Source organism: Eptatretus burgeri, chromosome 3, assembly GCF_056783735.1.
Source record: "Eptatretus burgeri isolate ZD-2024b chromosome 3, Ebu_testis_v1, whole genome shotgun sequence".
In the NCBI taxonomy this organism is placed as follows: Eukaryota; Metazoa; Chordata; class Myxini; order Myxiniformes; family Myxinidae; genus Eptatretus; species Eptatretus burgeri.
In genome coordinates this window covers 134685640-134705410 of record NC_140963.1, presented here as the reverse complement: position 1 = coordinate 134705410, position 19771 = coordinate 134685640, and the positions used below count along the sequence as shown (strand labels likewise).

General features: G+C 42.9%; 2 protein-coding genes and 1 long non-coding RNA gene across 9 annotated transcripts in view; 2 read left to right on the top strand and 1 right to left on the bottom strand.

The window, feature by feature from the left end:
- Positions 1-5656, top strand: part of LOC147031036 (uncharacterized) — a 31679-nt gene extending 26023 nt beyond the window's left edge. The window contains exons 6-10 of the mRNA XM_085875708.1: positions 1473-1703; positions 1834-1864; positions 2473-2561; positions 2674-2832; positions 3300-5656. Of these exons, the coding sequence (XP_085731834.1) occupies positions 1473-1703; positions 1834-1864; positions 2473-2561; positions 2674-2832; positions 3300-3472 (683 nt within the window). The 3' untranslated portion in view covers positions 3473-5656. The remainder of the gene's footprint in view (positions 1-1472; positions 1704-1833; positions 1865-2472; positions 2562-2673; positions 2833-3299) is intronic.
- On the bottom strand, positions 5652-14487 carry LOC147031035 (uncharacterized). The gene is made up of 2 exons (XR_015056638.1): positions 6221-14487; positions 5652-5868 (listed from the first exon to the last, which is right to left on the bottom strand). It is a non-coding gene; the product is annotated as an uncharacterized LOC147031035 (long non-coding RNA).
- A 1383-nt stretch (positions 14488-15870) lies between these two features.
- Positions 15871-19771, top strand: part of LOC147031033 (SID1 transmembrane family member 2-like) — a 76331-nt gene continuing 72430 nt past the window's right edge. For 6 of the 7 annotated variants that reach the window (XR_015056635.1, XR_015056637.1, XR_015056636.1 and 3 more), the window contains exons 1-2: positions 15874-16223; positions 16331-16452. Coding sequence is in view for 3 of the 7 variants with exons in the window: in XM_085875705.1 (XP_085731831.1) it covers positions 15960-16223; positions 16331-16452 (386 nt within the window). In the remaining 4 variants the exon portion in view is untranslated. Of the gene's footprint in view, positions 16224-16330; positions 16453-19771 lie in introns of all 7 variants that reach the window. The other variant, XM_085875706.1, reaches the window with a different exon arrangement.

Here is a 19771-nt window from a genome sequence, read left to right as displayed (position 1 = left end):
CTCAGCAGTCAACTTGGCTATTGGGCACAATCCTGGATGGGTCGCCACTCTGATGCAGGATACCAACATGCTGGCACTCATTTTGTTGACCTCAGAAGGATGACAGACTGAGTGAACCCCACCTGTTATTAATTCAACTGCTGAGCAGGACCTCATTTGAACTTAGGACCCAAGGATCCCAAGCTCACCACTCGAACCATTCGGCCAACACCAGGAATGGTGCAAATATGTCAAGGTCAAATGCCAAACACTGTCACCAAGCAGATGAAAAGCAAAGTTACTGACTAGTTTTGTCCTTATTGGGGCTCTACAGATCACTGTTCCATCCACTTAGTAACTTTGAAGCTTCTCAGCTTATATACTTGTTAACGATAGACTTCTAACTGTGATTGGTGAGGATGCCAGGTTGTATATGGAAACACCTGAACACATTGTTCTTTCACCCCACTGATCACAACCAAGAGGCATCACCATTGTTTTAAGCAGTCAGGAATTCTACGAATATGATTATTGAAAATGCACGAATATTCTTTGAATACGACTTCGCTTTTCATCTGCTTGGCGACAGCATTTGACCTTGACATCTTTGCACTGCTACAGGCACTTCTTGGTTTGTAGTCATGACGTCGTTGTGACAGTATCACCACTGCATTTGTCCATGTGAAGGAACTTCAATATTTGTCAAGGTGAGAGTACCCAATGCTTTGAGGTAACCAACTTAAATTTAAACCTACTGTATCTACTGCTACTACCTTTCCAGGGAGACCACTCTGTACATGAACTACTCTCTGAGTGAAATATATCTGCCTTACAGCCATCCTAAGTCACTTCCTCTATCCTCAGGCTGTGGCACCTGTACTTGTACTTGTCACTGTACATTCTGTCCAAAAATGTTCCACATTTATTTCATCCACACCCTTCATGATCTTAAACATATCGATCAGCTATGCCCACATAATCACCTCCTTTCTAATGTATAAAGTTATTTCCCCAGTCACTCCTCGTCATGTAGTCAAGCTTTGCCCAGGATCATTCTCCGCTGAACCTTCTCAATGTCCTTCCTCAGATGTGGTAACCAACACTGAACACAATATTTTAGACGAGGCATCACTACATTTCTGTACAGTGTTAAGACGACCTCATTAGATTTATAATTTTACCTCTTGCAAATATAAACTAAAACCCTATTAGCTTTAACTATATCTACATAGCACTTTGCTGTTGGTTAAAAAAAACAAACAAAGGAAGCTAAATTGTCCTTTTTGTATTGCAAGCTTTGTACAATGTCATGTGATGGAACTTGTGTGTGGGGAAAAATACTCAATCCATGATTGAAATGTGAACCCGCAGAATGAAATGGGGGTTTTAGGATGTGCAATGAGTCACTAGTTTCATTTGTCAGGGAACTGTAAAAAAAAAAACCACAACAAAGTTCTTTGTTTCCTCATATTCCAGATATCTTATTTCTACAGGTTTGTTGAATGAATCCCAAGAAAATTCCACTTTAAACATGACACGAATAATCGCAACAGCAACCGCTTCAGTGAAAGAAGACATCCAGAATATTTCAAACACCGCAACATCAATCCTTCCACATCACCTTCCACAACACTGGAAAGAAGTCATTCCGCTTGTAGTCTTTCCCATTCTTGGAGTCTTGATGATTGGTATTTTTGTTTACCTTTTAAGAAGATTATACGCAGGTATGTACTTACTTCATGGGAATAATTAATTTCTGACTTTATTTGACTGTTTCATTTGGGAGTTGTGATTACATACATATTTATTTGTTTGTTTGTTTATTTATTTTCATATTTTTTTTTTTTTTGTCAGAATCAACTGCCAGTAGTGTGAATAGTTTGAGGTACGCCATTTCAAACTTGCATTTCTCCTTTCATAATGGTTCCTTTGTTCCGAATAAATCTCCTTCCACACTGTACACAAACTACAAGTCCTGTCTTGCAAACTCAAAAACACTTCTTGAGAAATAGGCAATGTTGATAGAACTATAGGAAGTGTATCTGAGCTGTTCGACTTATCCCAACAGACTTCTCATATCATCAATTAAACCAAAACACATGCTAAGAATGGCTAACGGTATAACATTATAGCTAAGCTTCTCTGGGAGACATCATGAGTTTCCTCAGACAAAAGGGTGCAGTGAGAAGGTGTCAGGTTAGAACTCCATTACCACGTTAATTTATCATCGTTGAAGTTGTTGCACCACTTTGTTCAGAAAAGATTTTCAACAAATAGATTTCCAATGCTTACCTGAGATGCACGGTCACTTCTCCGATCAAAGCGGTGAGCTATACACTTCCATGTCTCGCAAACACAAGAGTGGAACGTGGAATCGCTCTGAATTGCTTCGAACTATTGCAGAACTCATAGTGGTGGTAAAGGAGCATGATCAGCTGTTAAACGGTTTAACAAAGTAATACTGTTGTGGCTGATGATACCATTTATATGCAGAAATCGAGTTGAGACTTCCCAGGAAGTGATGACAACTGAAGCAGAACAGTTCTGTTTGACAACACCTTCGTCTGTTCGACAAAACAATAGTGAGCAAAAAGAAGGTTGTTGTGAATCTCTTTGGTTGCTCTTATTTGTCAAAATGGTGCTCAACTGCCCATTCACATGGAATTCATTTTGTTCCTGAACAATCTCCCGAAGGTTTGTCAGCAGTTTACAGCTTATTGGACTCCACGGACATACATACGGAGGAGCACTCTTACATGCGAAATTCAGATATTGAAATGGAGACCATGTACGAGGAACTGCAGGTGAACATTACGTCTCCCTCATCTCTACAAACGGACGATTGTGATGTTGGTGAGCGTTACAACCATACAGGGCACATGACTTTTTCATGTAACCCATCCACTATCGTGGAAACAGATTTCCGTTTCCTTTTGTAGACTTTTACAAACAAAATATTTGGAATGACTGGCTATACTCACAGAGGGAATGCCCATGGCATCAAATAATTGAATGGACAGTGTTGCTAGTTGCACAGCACATGCTCTGCCAGGTGTGCAAGTCGACACCGGTATGTCTTAGTAGGAAAAGGCCTAAACTGCACAATTTGAAGGCTCGTTTACAAGGGGCAATAAGTGGCCAAGTGGGGCAAGTGGCCCCGAGAGAACAGAGGGTTACCTTGGCCATGGAACCTAGTGAACCGGCTGACAACGATAGTCTCTGTGAGCTGTTTGAGGTTTACCCGTTTACCTTTGAATGATTGTCGGTGTTATAAATCAAAATGCCGATGAGGAATCAATGGTTCTTTTTTTTATTTGCAGAAAACACTTTCTTTCCTGAAGATCAGATGTGCATGTACAGCATTGCAACGGCACCTGGAGCTGCAAGTGAAGCACCTGACACAGTGCTTTCAGAAGGATCTGATGAGGTTCCATATGCTATTATACATCAATCTACGTTTTATGGTCAGAAGTTGGACGAGCAGTTGTTATAATGTTAGGTTTAACATGAGGTTTGTGTTGTTGCTGTTTGGGATTTTTAAATCGAGCTGGGAGGAAATGACATCAGTATTCCTGTGCGGTTGGTTGTCGAGGGTTTTCAGATCAGCTATGCCATATGTCGTGCATGCTGCTATGTTGGTTGTATTCACTTCCCTGGCATCAATAGCATCAGTAGCTCTTCAATCTAGCACGTTTATCTCGTTATTCTGATTACTGCAATGGAAGGTTACGTGATTTATTTGGCTTTGTTAGGTTTTAAGTTTCCCTTTTCTCTCTTGTTTAGCTTGCTAACCAATATGGCACCTGAGCACTGCATGGTATGTGTTTGACACTGTTTGATTGGAGTCAGTATTGTCTCCTCTCTTCGAGGCAAGGGTTCATGCACAAAATACGTGATACTTTAGGAGGTGGGTAGGTGTTTCCCAAAGTGTCACAGGAGGAAGGGGTGATCGAAAAAAAGTTTCCCCCAAGTGTGAAAAAGAAGACTTTTGGAGGCGGGGGGGGGGGGAGATATTGTTGGAGTCACATTTTTAGGAGGGGGGGGGAGGTAAGCCTCACGTAAAAGGTTCCAAAAAAAGAGTCATGTAAAAGTGGTGTCAAAAAGTGCCAAAATGTATGGTTCCCAAGAATTGTGAATTTTGGAGAGGATATCAGGACCTAAAGGCCTACATTCTAAAGGGGGTAAGGAAAATGGTGCATGCAGTCTCCTCGCTTGGCAATCAGCATCCAGACTTTTAGAGGATAGAGCACAGATAAACCCCGTGGGTTGGCATTCCTTGGCAAGAGAGATTTCTCACTAAAAAAACATGCCCCACTGACTATTTAGAGAAAGGCAGCACCACCAAGCACCACTGACACATAGTATATTACTGGAAGCAACTTCCTTCAAGGTCAATGTCCGTGTTTGTCTGATGTTTCTGTCTGCATGTGGGTGTGTGATTTGTATGTGAAACAGCTTTTTCAGTGGTATTACAAAAAAAAAGAAAAGTGAAATCCTGTATTATGTATTACCTCTCTGCAAATCCTGCAAAATAACAAAGGAATATTTGCCAAAATATAAAAAAAAGAATGGGTAAAGGAGAAAGGTTGGGGGAAAGAAGAATTCAGGCCTGTTTGAGTTGACATTCCAGCGGTCTCGCGCCAGCCACAGGCCAAAGGATGACACCTCACCACCACCCTTCCCTCTCTCTGGATGTATTCTCAAACTTCACCAACGAACGAACAGGAGCAATTCCTGCAACAACTTGAAACCACATGTTGCTTCAGTTCGGCTCTGGTGATACTCGGAAGGAAACGCTTCCACTCCATCTCCGATCCACATGCAGCAGTGAGGCTCTCCTCTGCCCCAGTGTCTTCAAAACAGACGGTGCCTTCAACAAGTGGTCATCGGAAGGATCACTCAAATCATCACAGGTCTTGCAGGCCAAATTTCTCATCACAAGCCAGACCGCGCGTCCTGCATTCATTCCCACCTTTTCCTCTCTTGCCCTCCCGCCAGCCTTTACACCCGCCATGCCGCTCTTGGTTTGCTTGTTTTTTCTTGTCTTCTTCACCACTTTTTCTTTTTTTAACTCTCCCCACCCAAAAAATCCACACAGTTCTGCTGCACGAGACCGCGTGAGGCCTCGAAGGGGGGAATACAAGGCAGAAGGGGGAAGGAATGTTCCCGCAGCAGAAGAATCAAAACAAAACAAGAAAATATAAGGAAGAAAGAAACCCATCTTGAGAACCGCAGCGAACAGGGCAAAACCATTGCAATTCATCCTGTGAAAATAACACCGCCAACCTGTCTGTGATTCCGAAGTGATGGAACCATCGACTCGGCTTCATCGCGAGAGATTCCAGTGATCCTGAAGGCCTTGGTTTCAAGTGCTAAGCTGAACAAGATGTGAGGCAGGAGAGCCAGCCCAGAGGGAAGAGAGAGGGAGAGAGAGAGAGCGTTACTCCATTAAGCTGCGGATAAAGGCCTTGTAGGTGGATACCCAGCTAACATCACAACGTTGGGCCGACGTCAGCTGCGTCGTTGGGCCCACGTCAGAAAACAATGTTGGGCCGACGTAATTTCATCCCGGCAGAACAATGTTGGGGAGACGTTGGATGGTCCCATTGGGCTGATGTCATATTACCCTAACCAAAGTAGTACACTTATCCACACAGTATCAAGCTTCAATGAACAATTGTCAACTTTTTTATTCAAAATCAAAAACAAAAGATTCTTCAAAAATTTAAAATAACAAGTAGACAAGTAAAACAAGCAGCAAAATCAGGAAGAAAATGATGCAACATGTCCTGAAACATTGCTACATTTCCATCTAATTAATTTTTGTTATGTCCTTGATCTTCTTTCAGTGCCACACATTACTCCCAAACAACTGCAGGGTCAATGCATCTGTGAGGGCGAAAAAAAAAAACAAACTATGAACAAAGGTCATACACGCATACATACACCCACTTTCAAGACCATGACCATAGCACAAAACCGCACACATTTAGCACCTGCTGAACAAATATACTACGTAGCCGTAAAACACAGCGATGCAATCTTCCAAAATATCTCTGTATCAAACAAAGTTGTGTTTCTTACGTTACAGTGCAAAGAAAGTTACTTCTTTGTTCAAGTCGATTTACAGCAATCTTGACCACAGGCCCATGAGACAAATAAAATCCGAAGAGTGGGCAACAGAGAAACACAATAATACGGAAAAAATGTAAATGTGAAATTCAAATTCATGAATACTCACATTGATCACAGATGAACATGTCCATTGGCAAAGTTTTTTTTTGGGAGCTTTATCCCTCATACGTGGGTCTCCACACCGACAACCAGTTGGGGTATGGGGGGAGAGATAATCCCTAACATACTTCGATCACCACAAGGAAATCTCCAACAATCCTGGGATTGGTCATCATACTCCTGTATGCAGACTGAAAGGAGAGAAGACCGTATATCATGCAAGTTATGAAGCAAAAATGAAAAGATAATTAATTAACACGATAATTAAATTCATACTTTCTTACATGTTCCAAATGTATATATATATATATATATAATACTATTGTCATGACATGTTTGCCTAATACTTCCCAATCCTCAAATGAGGATGGCCATATCTCCTGGGACAAATGATCAGATGCAGGCTGATCTTGTTGCACGTGAGAAGGACGATGATGAGTCCTTGCTTCTTGGTTTGCTGGGGCGTCCATCATCGTTGGAGGTGGTAATTCCAAAGCAGCTAAACAAGTTCAGATTGGAGGGGAAAACAGGATGCTGGCAGAGAGTTCCAAAGTGATGCAGTATGGGGAAAAGAAAGCAGAAGGGTATACCTCGTAGTCATGGTTTAAATCACACAAGCGATCCGAAAGAAACACTGCCACCATGTTGTCGATCTCACAATCAACTCGCATTCTCGGCTCTCTCGCTCTCAGGAGAATAAACTTGCGTGCCGGGTGTCCGATAATTTGCTGTACAGACGTGGATTTGAATAACAACAAGTGGATTGGAACCCAGAGGAACAAACTTCATTTAAATTTTAGAAAATTTCTGTAAAATAAATTTAAATTTAGCATGACACTTTAACAAAGAACATTCAAAGAACAAAATCCAACAATCCTTAATTACCACCAGCAAGTTCCTGCACATTAATTGCTCTGGGAGTGTTGAGTAACGTCCGGGCATCTTTTGGCAAACAAGGAAAGTGGGGCCCGAGAACGCCGAATAAACTGAATGGCACTGTGGTGGTCCACTGTTAAAGGCCCATTCTCTCAGCTTATCCCTGATAGTTAGTTGTTCTTGATCAGACTCAGATGAGTCTTCTTAACCTTGCTATTCACAAACACTTAACATTTACTCTTCAGAGTGACTAAAATCACCTTCAAATGCTACATGAGGATCATAAATGCCTTGGCCTTGAATCTCATGTTCAGTAAAAAAAATTTTCTATGACTCTGCACTGCATCACTATCTCTGAAAGGTTGTTCACAGGAGGGTTGTGACAATGGTTCTGGGGCCTGCAAAAAGAGATGTCATGATCTCTGTCTCTTTTTCTGGCATGACGATGGACTGTTTTATCACAGTATATCTTTCTCCTCGCTGCCATAGTAAGAAATTTCAAATGAACTATGGCAAGGAATAAAACTGAATAAATTGTAAACAACAACAGACAGATGATGCAATTTGCAGCTTCGTCTCAACAGCATAAATGACTTCACTTTTAAAGACACCACGGCATCCACAATCTGAAAAAAGAAGACAATAGTTATATTTTGGAATTTCAAATAATTATATTATCTCCAGCTTTCCATCCATTTGAATGCATACACAGTTTATGAAGTGAAACCAATGTAATTACAAATGGTTGTTTTGTCATTGGGGACTGGAAAAGTATGGGGACAACTTAAAGTCATCTATATATTATGCACGAGCAAATACAACCTGTTCCTTCGCTGAGGGGGGGGGGGTATTAAGGAGGGTGGTTGAGAGGGGAGGGAGAGAGAGGAAGAGAGGAGAGAGACAGGAGGGAAGGGAAGCTATGAAGGGAGGTGGAGAGAGAGCTAGGCCTCACCAAATGTTGCTATACCGCAGGAGAGAGGGGTGCGAGGATGGGGGGAGAGAGAGAAACTTTTGTATGCTTTTATTATAAAAGTATCAAAACACACCAGCAAAAAGCACACTCCATAAAAACAAATCCAAACTATTTTACAGCAAAAATAAATTCAACAAAAGCAATACAAACAAGGGTGTCTGTTCATGTCAAAACCACCACAGAATAATACATATATGCAAAAAGTAAGTGAAAGTACTTTACACTTTTACAAACAGATTCCTCATGAAAAGAAACTCAAAACCTCATCGGTGTACCACTGATAACCCACAATATCCAGGCTCGAAAGATAAGCCTGCTCTATTTTTACTCGTGCAGAAACCATACCTTAAAAGCACAAAAGCACATTTGCATTTTTCCCCTTCAATTTTGTTTTCCTGGTTATATAAATTGCTAGTTTAGCAATGCCCAACAGAAAAGACAAAAACGAGAGGACTGGTTTACTTTTATAATTCCACCCGATTCCATAAATAAAGACGGGAAAGGAAAAAACAAAATTAAATTTCCAGAAAAGCTGTTTTAGGAAGAGAAAGAGGGGTACCAATCTCTTACATTCAATGAAAACGTGGGAAACATTTTCAATCAAATCAGAAAAAGGACAAGAAATTAGAACAGAAGAATTAAACTTATGGAGTAATGTCTGTGTTACCAGGGATTGATGTGCAAGTCTCCAATTCAGGTCTCAAGTTCGCCCAAGAGTTGGAGAACTATACATTTTGTTCCACACTGGAGTTAAAAAAGCTCCAGCAGGTAAGGTCTCATTCCACCGATTTTTCAACAGTTTTGTAAAACCAGGTATACAGGTGTACATGCTTCCAGACATATGTTGTAGATAGCCGTTTTCCCCATGACGTGAAACACACCAATTTCCTCTAAGTTTGAGGAGAACACACCCTCTTGTTTTTTTGAGGAAATTTGAAGTTCAGGTAAATAGAGACGTGAGTCTACCACTTCATCCACCCCAGTCCACCCGATGTTTAGTCTATGAAAGGTTTGAATTACTGCTTTCAAGACATTTTCCACAATACGAGTAGAACGAACACCAGTTTTTGATGAAAGTGAGCTCACAGGAAGCCAGGCATTCAAGGATGGCTGCAACAGGTCTCACACTCTGTTTATTCCAACACTGGTGAAACAATGCATAAACGACCTGGAGGTTGAAATTCTAGAGAATAAAGGATTCCGAACTCATGGCTCATGTACAAACTTTTGGGCATCGTATGATACCTCTAAACGTTGCAATCCGAGGACTTGCCAAGCATTCAAAAGGCTCTGATGAAAACTGGGTAGCTGAGACATGTCAACGTGTTGCAGGTCGATGAGGAAAAGTTCACGGTCATATTTCAGACCTTCCACTTTCTGCAAACAGGTGTTTGTGAGAGGTCGCCAAGTACTCACTGTACAGTAGGCGCTTAATCGTGGAAATCCGGAATGCCATTATCCCACTTGGGATATGCATCAGATTTTGACCACCCGCATTTTGGGGTCTGCAGACCACGTCTGGGCCCAGCCAATGGTGGCCACCCCAGCAAAAAAAATCAGTCAGAACCCTCTGAATGCCTGTGACCAAGTATCTTGGAGGTTCAAGTAGGATAACTCTATGCCAAATAAATGGAACCACCAGGTTGTTTATGATTGACACCCCTGTCTTAAGCGAGAGAAGTTGGTACAATCTTCTCCACCTTGCCAGTTTCAATTTAATTTTTTCCAGGTAGTTCTACCAATTTTTTTGTTCATCCGCTTCAATCCCTAGAAATAAGCCTAAATATTTAAACCCCTCACTACTCCACTGTATTCCTCCTGGTAAAACAGGCAGGGACGAGGAAGGCGATCTGGGGCCCACCCAAAAAGCTCCACTTTTTTTTCCAATTTACCCTTGCAGTGGAAGCAAGCTCAAACTGGGTAAGGCAACGAGAGACCTCAGAAACATCTTTTTGATTTGCAATAGCAACACAAATATCATCAGCATAAGCGGAAACAACGACTTTGGAGTTTTGTGAAAGAGAGACGCCGAACACGGAGTTCCGAAGTAAAACTAATAAAGGTTCAACGGATAGATTGTAGAGCATGCCTGAGAGCGCACAGCCCTGACGGATGCCTCACTGAAAGGGGAAAGGGTAACAAAGGCTATTATTAACCTTCAGCAATCGGGTTTTCCCTAGGTTTTAAAGGGGTCATTCCATGTCAAATCATCAAAGAATCTGCCGTCATCTCTCAGATTTTTGTAAAACTTTGGGAACCAATTGGGACCCATGAAAAACGGCAAGAACTCAAATATTTTTGCTAACAGCCTCTTAATTAGTGAGATACAGACTAACGAACTTTGGACTAATTAGCACGACGTCGCGAATTCAAATGGCCATATCTCTAAAAGTATAACAGCTAGAGAGCTGGTTTTGGTGTCATTTTAAAGGTATTTTCATGCCCTATGAATTTGTCTGGGCAACATTTTCCTACCTCCAACCACAAAAAAGTTATCACAAAATATAAACTTCAATCGTGAATCCCCAAAAAATGTATCCTTCAAATTTCCTCAAATTCATCCCAGAGGTACCTTATGATGTCAAGAAGCTTCCACATAAATTTTGTGATGGGCACTCCAGTAGTTTCTGAGATATGAGCAATAATGTACATGTACGTATGGCATATAGGTTCGAAAATCAGCATTTGTAATGTATTATACAATCATTCTAACCTAGCCATGACGGGGAACACAGGGAACGACCATCAATTGCTTTGAAGTATCATATACTTTCATTTTTCAACTGGGCCTGAGGGGAAGAAACAAGTGCTGCTGTTGCTGCATTGAAGAGGAAATTGAAAGCCTAAGTCAGGTTAGTGAACAATGTGTACTTGAACTCACTTATTGATTGTATAATACATTACAAATGCTCACAGATAAGTATATTGTTTTTTTAAAGCAGATATCACACCAAAAGCGTTGTATGTGCTGTAAGAGCAGTATTGTTGGCAAAAACATTTGATTTGGGACTTTGTGCAGTCCCACCATTGTCTTAAGTTCAAATATGAACCCTTTTGTGACTCGCAATTTCCCATACCATTTTAAAAGCTTCTATAAAATATGCACTTTGTAAAAGTTTCAAATAAAAACCCAATATGCACTTCCACAGACATGATGAGGAAAGCCACACACCATAACAATCATGTAATGATCGGAAAAACCAGACGGCCTTATATACGAGTTCTTAACAATGTTTACCATTTCATGATTAACATAAAATCTGTCGAGGCGAGCCATCGTCAAAACATTTATTGATGCACAAACCCATGTATACTGACGGATATTAGGGTTTTGTACCCGCCACACATCCACCAGTTTAAACTTTTTGACTCGCTGTGCCAAAGGCCTTGCAATGGGTGGATGAGGCTCACAAGTGTTCGGATCAAGTTGAGGGTGCAGTTGTAGTCATCCCCCCAGACACAACAACATGGTTAAGTCAATGGTGCTTACAAACTCTGCCAACTTGTACAGAAAGGCACCTCTGTCAGATTTAGCACTAGGACAGTAAACATTTGTCATGCAAATCTTCAGGTTACTACTGACTAATTGTACAGACAGTAAGTAACCTTTGCAAATTTCCTTACAAGTTATCTCTGAAGGCTGGAGTCGAGGATGCAACACTATTGCCACACCAGCCTTGGCCTCAACAAGCGCACTCGAGAAAAAAAAGACAACCTTTAAAGATGTTACACCACTCATCCTCACAAGACTGATTTGCATGTGTCTCCTGGAGCATTAGCACATCAATTTTTTTCATTTTGGAAGAGCTGAAATACCTGGAGGCGACACACACAACTGCACCCTCCATTGATGTTCAGGGATGCTACTTTCATCTCCATTCTGTCAGTTAATCTTGAAGCTCTTTACCAGCCCGAGTAACACATTTCCTTGACCTTGGGAATTGAGGATGTGACATGTTAACCTGATAAGGATCACGAATCATACTCCTTGAAGTTTTCATGAAATCGTGTAAATTCGGGAAGTAATCTTTGATTTTTAGGTTTCTTTTCCTGAATGTTTCATCCAGGAATTTAATCACATTTTCTTGAGACACTGAGGTTGTGTCGTTTCCCCCTTCATCCTCTTGAGAGCTTAAAGCACTAAAATGTGGGGTAGAAGAGGTTTCATCTGAATCAAGTGCTTCATCTATAACCTCTCCTATTACTTGTGGAACATTTACTTTTGGCTCAACAGAAAGTTGTGCTCTGTTTATGGACCCCTCTGAATTTGCCTTATCCATGTCCTTCCCCTCTACTACCCTGACATCATCATCTCTGAGTGAGGGGTTGACATTTAACTCAAAGGAATTTTCCCCTTTATCTATTTCTCCATTACTGTCAGACATAGCTGTTAACTCGTCTGAACAAGTTTGGCGAACAGGACAAACACTTAAAACATCCTGAGATACCTCACTGTTGTCCGTGTCCCGCTCAGAGTCGGCCAGTGGAGCAAGCGAAGTTTCCACATCCGCACACGACTCTGGTACCACCAAGGGGTTTCCAATGTCAGACGTACCTTGGAGGTCCACCGAGGCAGACACGATCTGGACCTTATTCTGCTCCTTAGCATTAAAGGCATCAATATTTGACCGTTTTTGTCCTTTTTTCCTGGTGTCCGTAACAGATACCTCCATATCGTCCACACTGTCCTGTACAGTGGATGGTAAAGGAGAGGAAGCAACCACTTTCACTTCCTCGTTTGGTGGGGGTGGATTATTTACGTCACTATTACACCCCCTCTCTCCAACGCCGGTCGGGGTGGACGAGTCCGATTCGTGGTACACCTCAGCCGGTGGGGTGGGGGGGTGGGGCTAGGCTCCTGATTCACCTTCTCCCCATTAGTTTGTGGTGAGGAAGAATCGTTCCTCACTGCACCTTCACTTTCTTGCGGTGTAACCGCATTGGGACAAACATTCTTCACATGCCCGTAAGTTCCACACCCAAACCACGTCATAACCTCTGAGGAGGCAAACATTTTATATTCAAACCCGTCGATGTTTACACTGAGGACAACATTCAGTGTTTTTCCATTTTCAGGTAGTAGTGAGCGTCATACTCAATGTGTGCACAAGAGAGAATAGGAAACAACAACACAATACCCTGGCAATTTGGAATCCATGTCGTCGGCTATGACCCTTTTGCTTCCGGTTTTTGTCATGGGGAATGATGCGTCCCGGGAGGTAAAGGCATCGTCGGAGACATGAAAGACCCAAATATCAGACATGGTGTATATTTCCTCCACTGATTTTAATAAAAATAGCTCCCGCATCATCAAAAAATATTTTTTAATCGTGATTTACATTATTTGATCGCTGATCCCGAATCCAGGCCGAAGTAACCGGAAATTGCAGCATCGTCTGCTATGCACCTGACTGACCTCAGATCTGTCAAAATCATCAGCTGTGCGGCGCTTACATTTACCACGGTAAAGTTGGCAAGTATACAGTTGTGACCAAGTTATAGGTAAAGTCAGAAGCGAATGTAAGAAGAATTCTACGTTTGCTTCTCGGCTTTGCCTCTTCCATATTATCATATAAACCACTCTTTTAAAGGACATGATGTGTTTAAATTTAACACTAACATGACGCATCGGCACCATTGAGATCCTCGACACAACCTTACCGAACTTGTTTAACTAGTTACACAAGTCCTGGTTCCTTATAAATGGTGGAATATTATGAATGTTAACTTTAACTGTTGGGGCCTGTAAAGCGAACACAGGTAAGTGTTCGGTTCGATGAACAGGCCACGCTCAACCACCGTGGCGACCATGTGTTCCTCCAACACAAACACCACAAACTTCTTATTCATTCGAGAAGCAGCACGAATATTATGTAAACCGACGATGTTACCGATGGCGGAAAGCACATCGTTAAGTTCCACCTCACCGGGAGGGAAGCAAAAAACAGCGTGTTTACGAGTTCGTGACTCGAACATCTCGACACGGAAACGTTCACCCGACATTCCAACTCAAGAAAACAAGTAAATAAACTTTATCGAGAGAAATAAGGCGTTTTCACAAACACCAAGAAATCAACGATTAAAGTTGAGAATTAACAAAGAACAAGGTCGCAGTGAACGAGAAAAACCTCCCCCGGCGGCCATGACAGGCCTTCGGCCTACGATTTTCTCGACACGAGACCGTGGGTCTCTCTCTCTCTCTCTCTCTCTCTCTCTCTCTCTCTCTCTCTCTCTCTCTCTCTCTCTCTCTCTCTCTCTCTCTCTCTCTCTCTCTCTCTCTCTCTCTCTCTCTCTCTCTCTCTCTCTCTCTCTCTCTCTCTCTCTCTCTCTCTCTCTCTCTCTCTCTCTCTCTCTGTCTCTCTCTCTCTCTCTCTCTCTCTCTCTCTCTCTCTCTCTCTCTCTCTCTCTCTCTCTCTCTCTCTCTCTCTCTCTCTCTCTCTCTCTCTCTCTCTCTCTCTCTCTCTCTCTCTCTCTCTCTCTCTCTCTCTCTCTCTCTCTCTCTCTCTCTCTCTCTCTCTCTCTCTCTCTCTCTCTCTCTCTCTCTCTCTCTCTCTCTCTCTCTCTCTCTCTCTCTCTCTCTCTCTCTCTCTCTCTCTCTCTCTCTCTCTCTCTCTCTCTCTCTCTCTCTCTCTCTCTCTCTCTCTCTCTCTCTCTCTCTCTCTCTCTCTCTCTCTCTCTCTCTCTCTCTCTCTCTCTCTCTCTCTCTCTCTCTCTCTCTCTCTCTCTCTCTCTCTCTCTCTCTCTCTCTCTCTCTCTCTCTCTCTCTCTCTCTCTCTCTCTCTCTCTCTCTCTCTCTCTCTCTCTCTCTCTCTCTCTCTCTCTCTCTCTCTCTCTCTCTCTCTCTCTCTCTCTCTCTCTCTCTCTCTCTCTCTCTCTCTCTCTCTCTCTCTCTCTCTCTCTCTCTCTCTCTCTCTCTCTCTCTCTCTCTCTCCTTTCTCTCTCTCTCTCTCTCCTCTCTCTCTCTCTCTCTCTCTCTCTTCTCCAGACAGGAAGGACAAAAATACGGGAAAAGTCCACAAGTTGAAAACGAACGCATGGGAAACGAAAAATGGGGAAAGTGGAAACACCAAACAGCACGGCAGAGGAGGAGTACTCACGACACGAAGCAAGGAGCGGCAACAGAGAGAGAGGGAGATAGAGATAGAGATAGAGATAGAGATAGAGATAGAGATAGAGATAGAGATAGAGATAGAGATAGAGATAGAGATAGAGATAGAGATAGAGATAGAGATAGAGATAGAGATAGAGAAAGAGATAGAGATAGAGATAGAGATAGAGATAGAGATAGAGAGAGAGAGAGATAGAGAGAGAGAGAGAGAGAGAGAGAGACACGAGGGAGAGAGACCTCCAACGAAAGGGAAGTTTTATCGTATTTCCGTAGGTAATATTTTGATGTCGCCGGGAATGAACCACCTTTGGAGACACAGTCCATAATTTAAGGCGGTGTAGCCGCTCGGTGGATCTGCTGGCCGCGTATATAATATGATTTTTTTATTTATTACAGCGGCCGTCGATACATCTATATTTTATGAACAGTGTTGTGGAATGAGTATATTATTGGGTTGTGATGTTATCAGCTTGACAGGATTTTGAAATTCTGACAGTCGAAAAAGAGTGAACCAATGAAAGAAGGCGTACCCCGTGTCACGTGACAATGTTCCTGGTTGTGACTGCTGTGGAGTTTCCTCGTTCCTCCTTCGACGTCACATTTACATTTTATCGAGTCCTCAGTGCTACTCGTATCCACGAAACCTTTTCATTTCTCAGGTCCCGTTCGTTTAGTTTGCCCGAGATCGATTCCAAACGGCCGTGCCGTGCCTCAGCCGTGCCGTGCCGTGCCTCAGCCGTACCGTGCCGTGCCTCAGCCGTGCCGTAGTTTGTTTACACTCCCGTTTCCATGCTTGTTATCACTACGACTTTCCTCACGACCCGAGCGCCCTCACCGTTCCTTCAAACGATGTGGAAGTCCCCGCACAAGCACGTCCGCCTTGTTGGGATCCCGGCGGTGATGTTCCTCTTGTTCCTTTGCTTTGGAATCCGTGCAGGTTCAGCACCTCTGGTCCCATCCGATCTGACCGCCGCGAACTTTAACACCCTCTACACGGGCTCGGTTCAGGCCGACAGATCCAAGGAGTACCTCTTTCATTATCGACCAAACAAGGTGGGGACCCTCCCCCTGCTGGAAGTGACTGTTATATCTCAGTGATCAGTCGGCAATGGCCATCAGGGGCTCCCCGGTTGACCTGCGTGGTTGTTGTGGTTTCACAGAGTGAGGCTGTGCGGGTCTGGGTGGCCAGCACCACCAATGACTCCAAACTGCCCTTGATGTTCGTGGTGCAGCAGCAGCAGGGGGTTATGAGTTGGCAGGTTCCTTTGGTGCTGCGAGCAATGTGAGCTCTTCGTCATCTTCAAAGTTTCCCACACCTCAAGTCTCATTGTTTTTAACATTGTCTTTCCTTTTATGAACCCTCTCCCCCCACCCCCATCCTAAGCCTTTTCGTCTTCTGGCTTTCTCTTCTGACCCCTTCCAAACTTTTCATACGTGCACCGCACCACAACCACAACCACATTGTTTTTTTTTTCCTGAATCCGCGTGTACGTGGATTTGCTCAGCAGGTATTTCTTCACCTGAGATCGACGAGCTTTGGTTTTCCCCCTTTCTGATGTTTCCATTTGAGGAATTAGCCTGGTGTTGGCTTAGTGGTTAGGGTGGTGGCTTTGGATCCTATAGGCCATTGGCCAATCACCCAAAATGGACTTCTCATTACCATCTTGGGTGGCAAAGGTTGACTGTACTTTTTGGAAAGATCTTTGTCTGGGCCAACTTTTTGGGTATGATTGACACTCCAAATCGGAAGCTTTATTGTAGTTTTTTGGGAAAATAGGCATTTTTGGGGTAAAATCGTGTTTTTTGAAATTTCAACTTTAGAAAAAATATCTGCAACAAAACAACATATTTGAGACTTGGAATAAATAGCTATGTAAAGTACAACCATTTTGGTGTGCTTTGTGTTGGGTTTCAATCGCCGGTTACCATGGCAACAGCCATTTTAAGGTTAAAAAGAAAACATGGTTTTTGATAGTGAAACTTTAAAAATTCATATCTCAGAAATGAAAAATGATTTTTGAACCATCTAAACGATAAACACATACTGATGCATCTGGGCAGTTTTTAAATTCCATAGTATGAGGGTAGGTTTAAGATAAATATATCGTTTTAGGCTAAAAACATCACATTTTGAATTGCATTTCTCAGTAAATGGAGAGAAAACCCAGTTTTTTGAGCATTTTAAATATTTCTCAATTTTATAAAGTATCAAAAGTCCATTTATCACTGTAGATGTATTAGCATACTAGGTTGGATGAGATACCTAGTTCAAATAGATTGACGTTGCCATGGAAACGACCAATTTTGGGATAAAACACATTTTTTGACGGTGAAAGTTTAAAAATCCATAACTTGGTAGAAATGTAATATTTTCGAGCAATTTGAACGCTAGCTACCACCCTGACACCCTCAGGCTGTTTGTTTGTTCAATAGGTAGAATAACCTGCAGGCAGCTGTCATGTAAGTGTCTTGGATTTACATTCCTTGATCGCTATCATCATCACTTTCATCATATGCATACACGGTTACGTCTGTGTCTGCTTCGTCATCCTCATATTGGTTGTCACACATCTGGTTTTTACACATCTTAGTGCATTTCAGTCTGTTTCGGATGCACGTACAGTCCTTTGCATCACAGTGGCGTACACAGCTACAGCTCATGAGCTCCAAAACAGCTGATGGAGCTGGTGGACCAGCCATCCAGAGAATCTCAAGGTCACTGCTGTCATCTGTAGACCATCCACAATCTGTTGGTGGGATTACTTCAGGAGTGCATTCAAGGGATCTCCGCCATATGGCTGCTTGGTAATTTGCCCGCTTGGCATGCTGGAACAGGCAATCTCTGCAGGGTGGCAATTGTGCTGAAATCATGTTGCCCCTCTTTGATGTGAAGAGCTGACAATGACACTGGTTGACTTCAACTATAGCTCTGTTAGAAACATAGAGATGGCAGGTGAATGCTTCAAGCTTTGCAAACAGTTCATTGGACATTTGCCATGACCGTCCAAGCTCACTGAAGCACTGCTGATAGTCCACGGTCTTCTTGGTAAGTTTTAGTGCATTCAGTTTTCCCTTTCCGGAAAATGCACTGACCGTATCGCACCCCGTAAAGGCGTGCAAGCCAATTAAGGCCTTGCAGACATCTTCACCAAGGGCGTTGGCAATCTTGGTTATGTCAATGTACTTTTGCCGAGTTTTTGTTCCAACCTTCTGATACATGGGTGAATGGATGATTTTGCTGAAACCAATGCAAAGTACCAGAATCTCCGTGTCTTCAGCAGTTATCACAATGGCGTTGCACCCATTTTCTGCTGCTCTGCTGGCATGCAGAAAGATACGAGTGTCTGCCTCTTCCTGAATAAACTTCATTTCAATGACTTCCTCCCATTGGTCCTTGACAAGCTTGAAGCATCGTTCCTCGCATGTAACGTACAGAACTTTCATTCCCAGTTTGAGTCGGTTCTCTGGCCTTTTCCATTCATCTACGACGAATCGGATGAAACAGGTTTTGTTTGACGAACTGCGCAATAATTTCCACCATTGCCTAATTTTGTGCCCTCGGCTGATATTCTTGAACTCTAGACCCTCCGTTGCTCCACTATTCGATCTTTCTGCATTCTTTATGGATTGTTTGCGGTACACGTCAAAAACTACGTCGATTTGTTGGCTATTTTCACCTTCATGAAGTGCATGAGCAAGGCAACTGTCTGCAACTTCTGCGAAAGTCTGATTGTCCCCTTTCAAGCGCTGAACTAAACTCATTCCATCGATAATGGTTGCAGACGGTCTAGGGATATTCTCGGCTACCATGCCATCATTGGTCAGCGCTTTGGCGAGAGCAGCTTTGTTTGTTTTCCTCAAGGACCCCTCAGCCATTGCTAAGGACCATGGAATGGGCCTCAGAGGGTGTCCTAAGACTTCTGGCAAATCAAGGTGACGGCTCTCAGCAGCAAGAATCATGTGGGCGAACAGTTGTCTGTCAGCCTGAAGGATTACCTCTTTACCATCTGCCTTTGTCACACGCTTATTTTTAATTAGGTTGGAGAAAGTTTTCAGGTTTTGTTTCGAGATTTTGCCGTGGAAGGCTTCAACTGGAGGCGTTGCTTTCAGCGAGTTCTCCTTGAAAGTCTTGTATGATTCAGTACCAACCTCATGCGCTCTTTTCAGGTCGTTCTTTATGTCAGGAGTAGCGAGCCGTCCAGTTGAAATACTTGTAAGCTCAGGCTGGTTTCCGCTCATAGGGTTTACCCAGTCAATCTCAAGCAGATCTACCAGTGCCTTGGTATCAGCATTATCCTTTTGGATTCATGGAGCATGTAGATCCGAGTGCGAAAACGTAGGACTTGGTTGGCGCACCATGTCACGCATCTGACGTAATGCTGTGCTGCGATACTCTGCAGTCATGTAGTATCGGCTCAGGGCTTTGAATCTGAGACTAAACCCTTTCGTACCGCCGGGTGTTTTCGTGTCCCTATTGACAGTCTCTTCTATCGTCTGGTCAGCGGGAATTTTACCAAATGGATTTTGTGATCCTCGCTGGACAGAAAAACCTCCATTTAGCATATGAGCATAGATTTCTGGGTGGCTTGTTGGTAACTGGG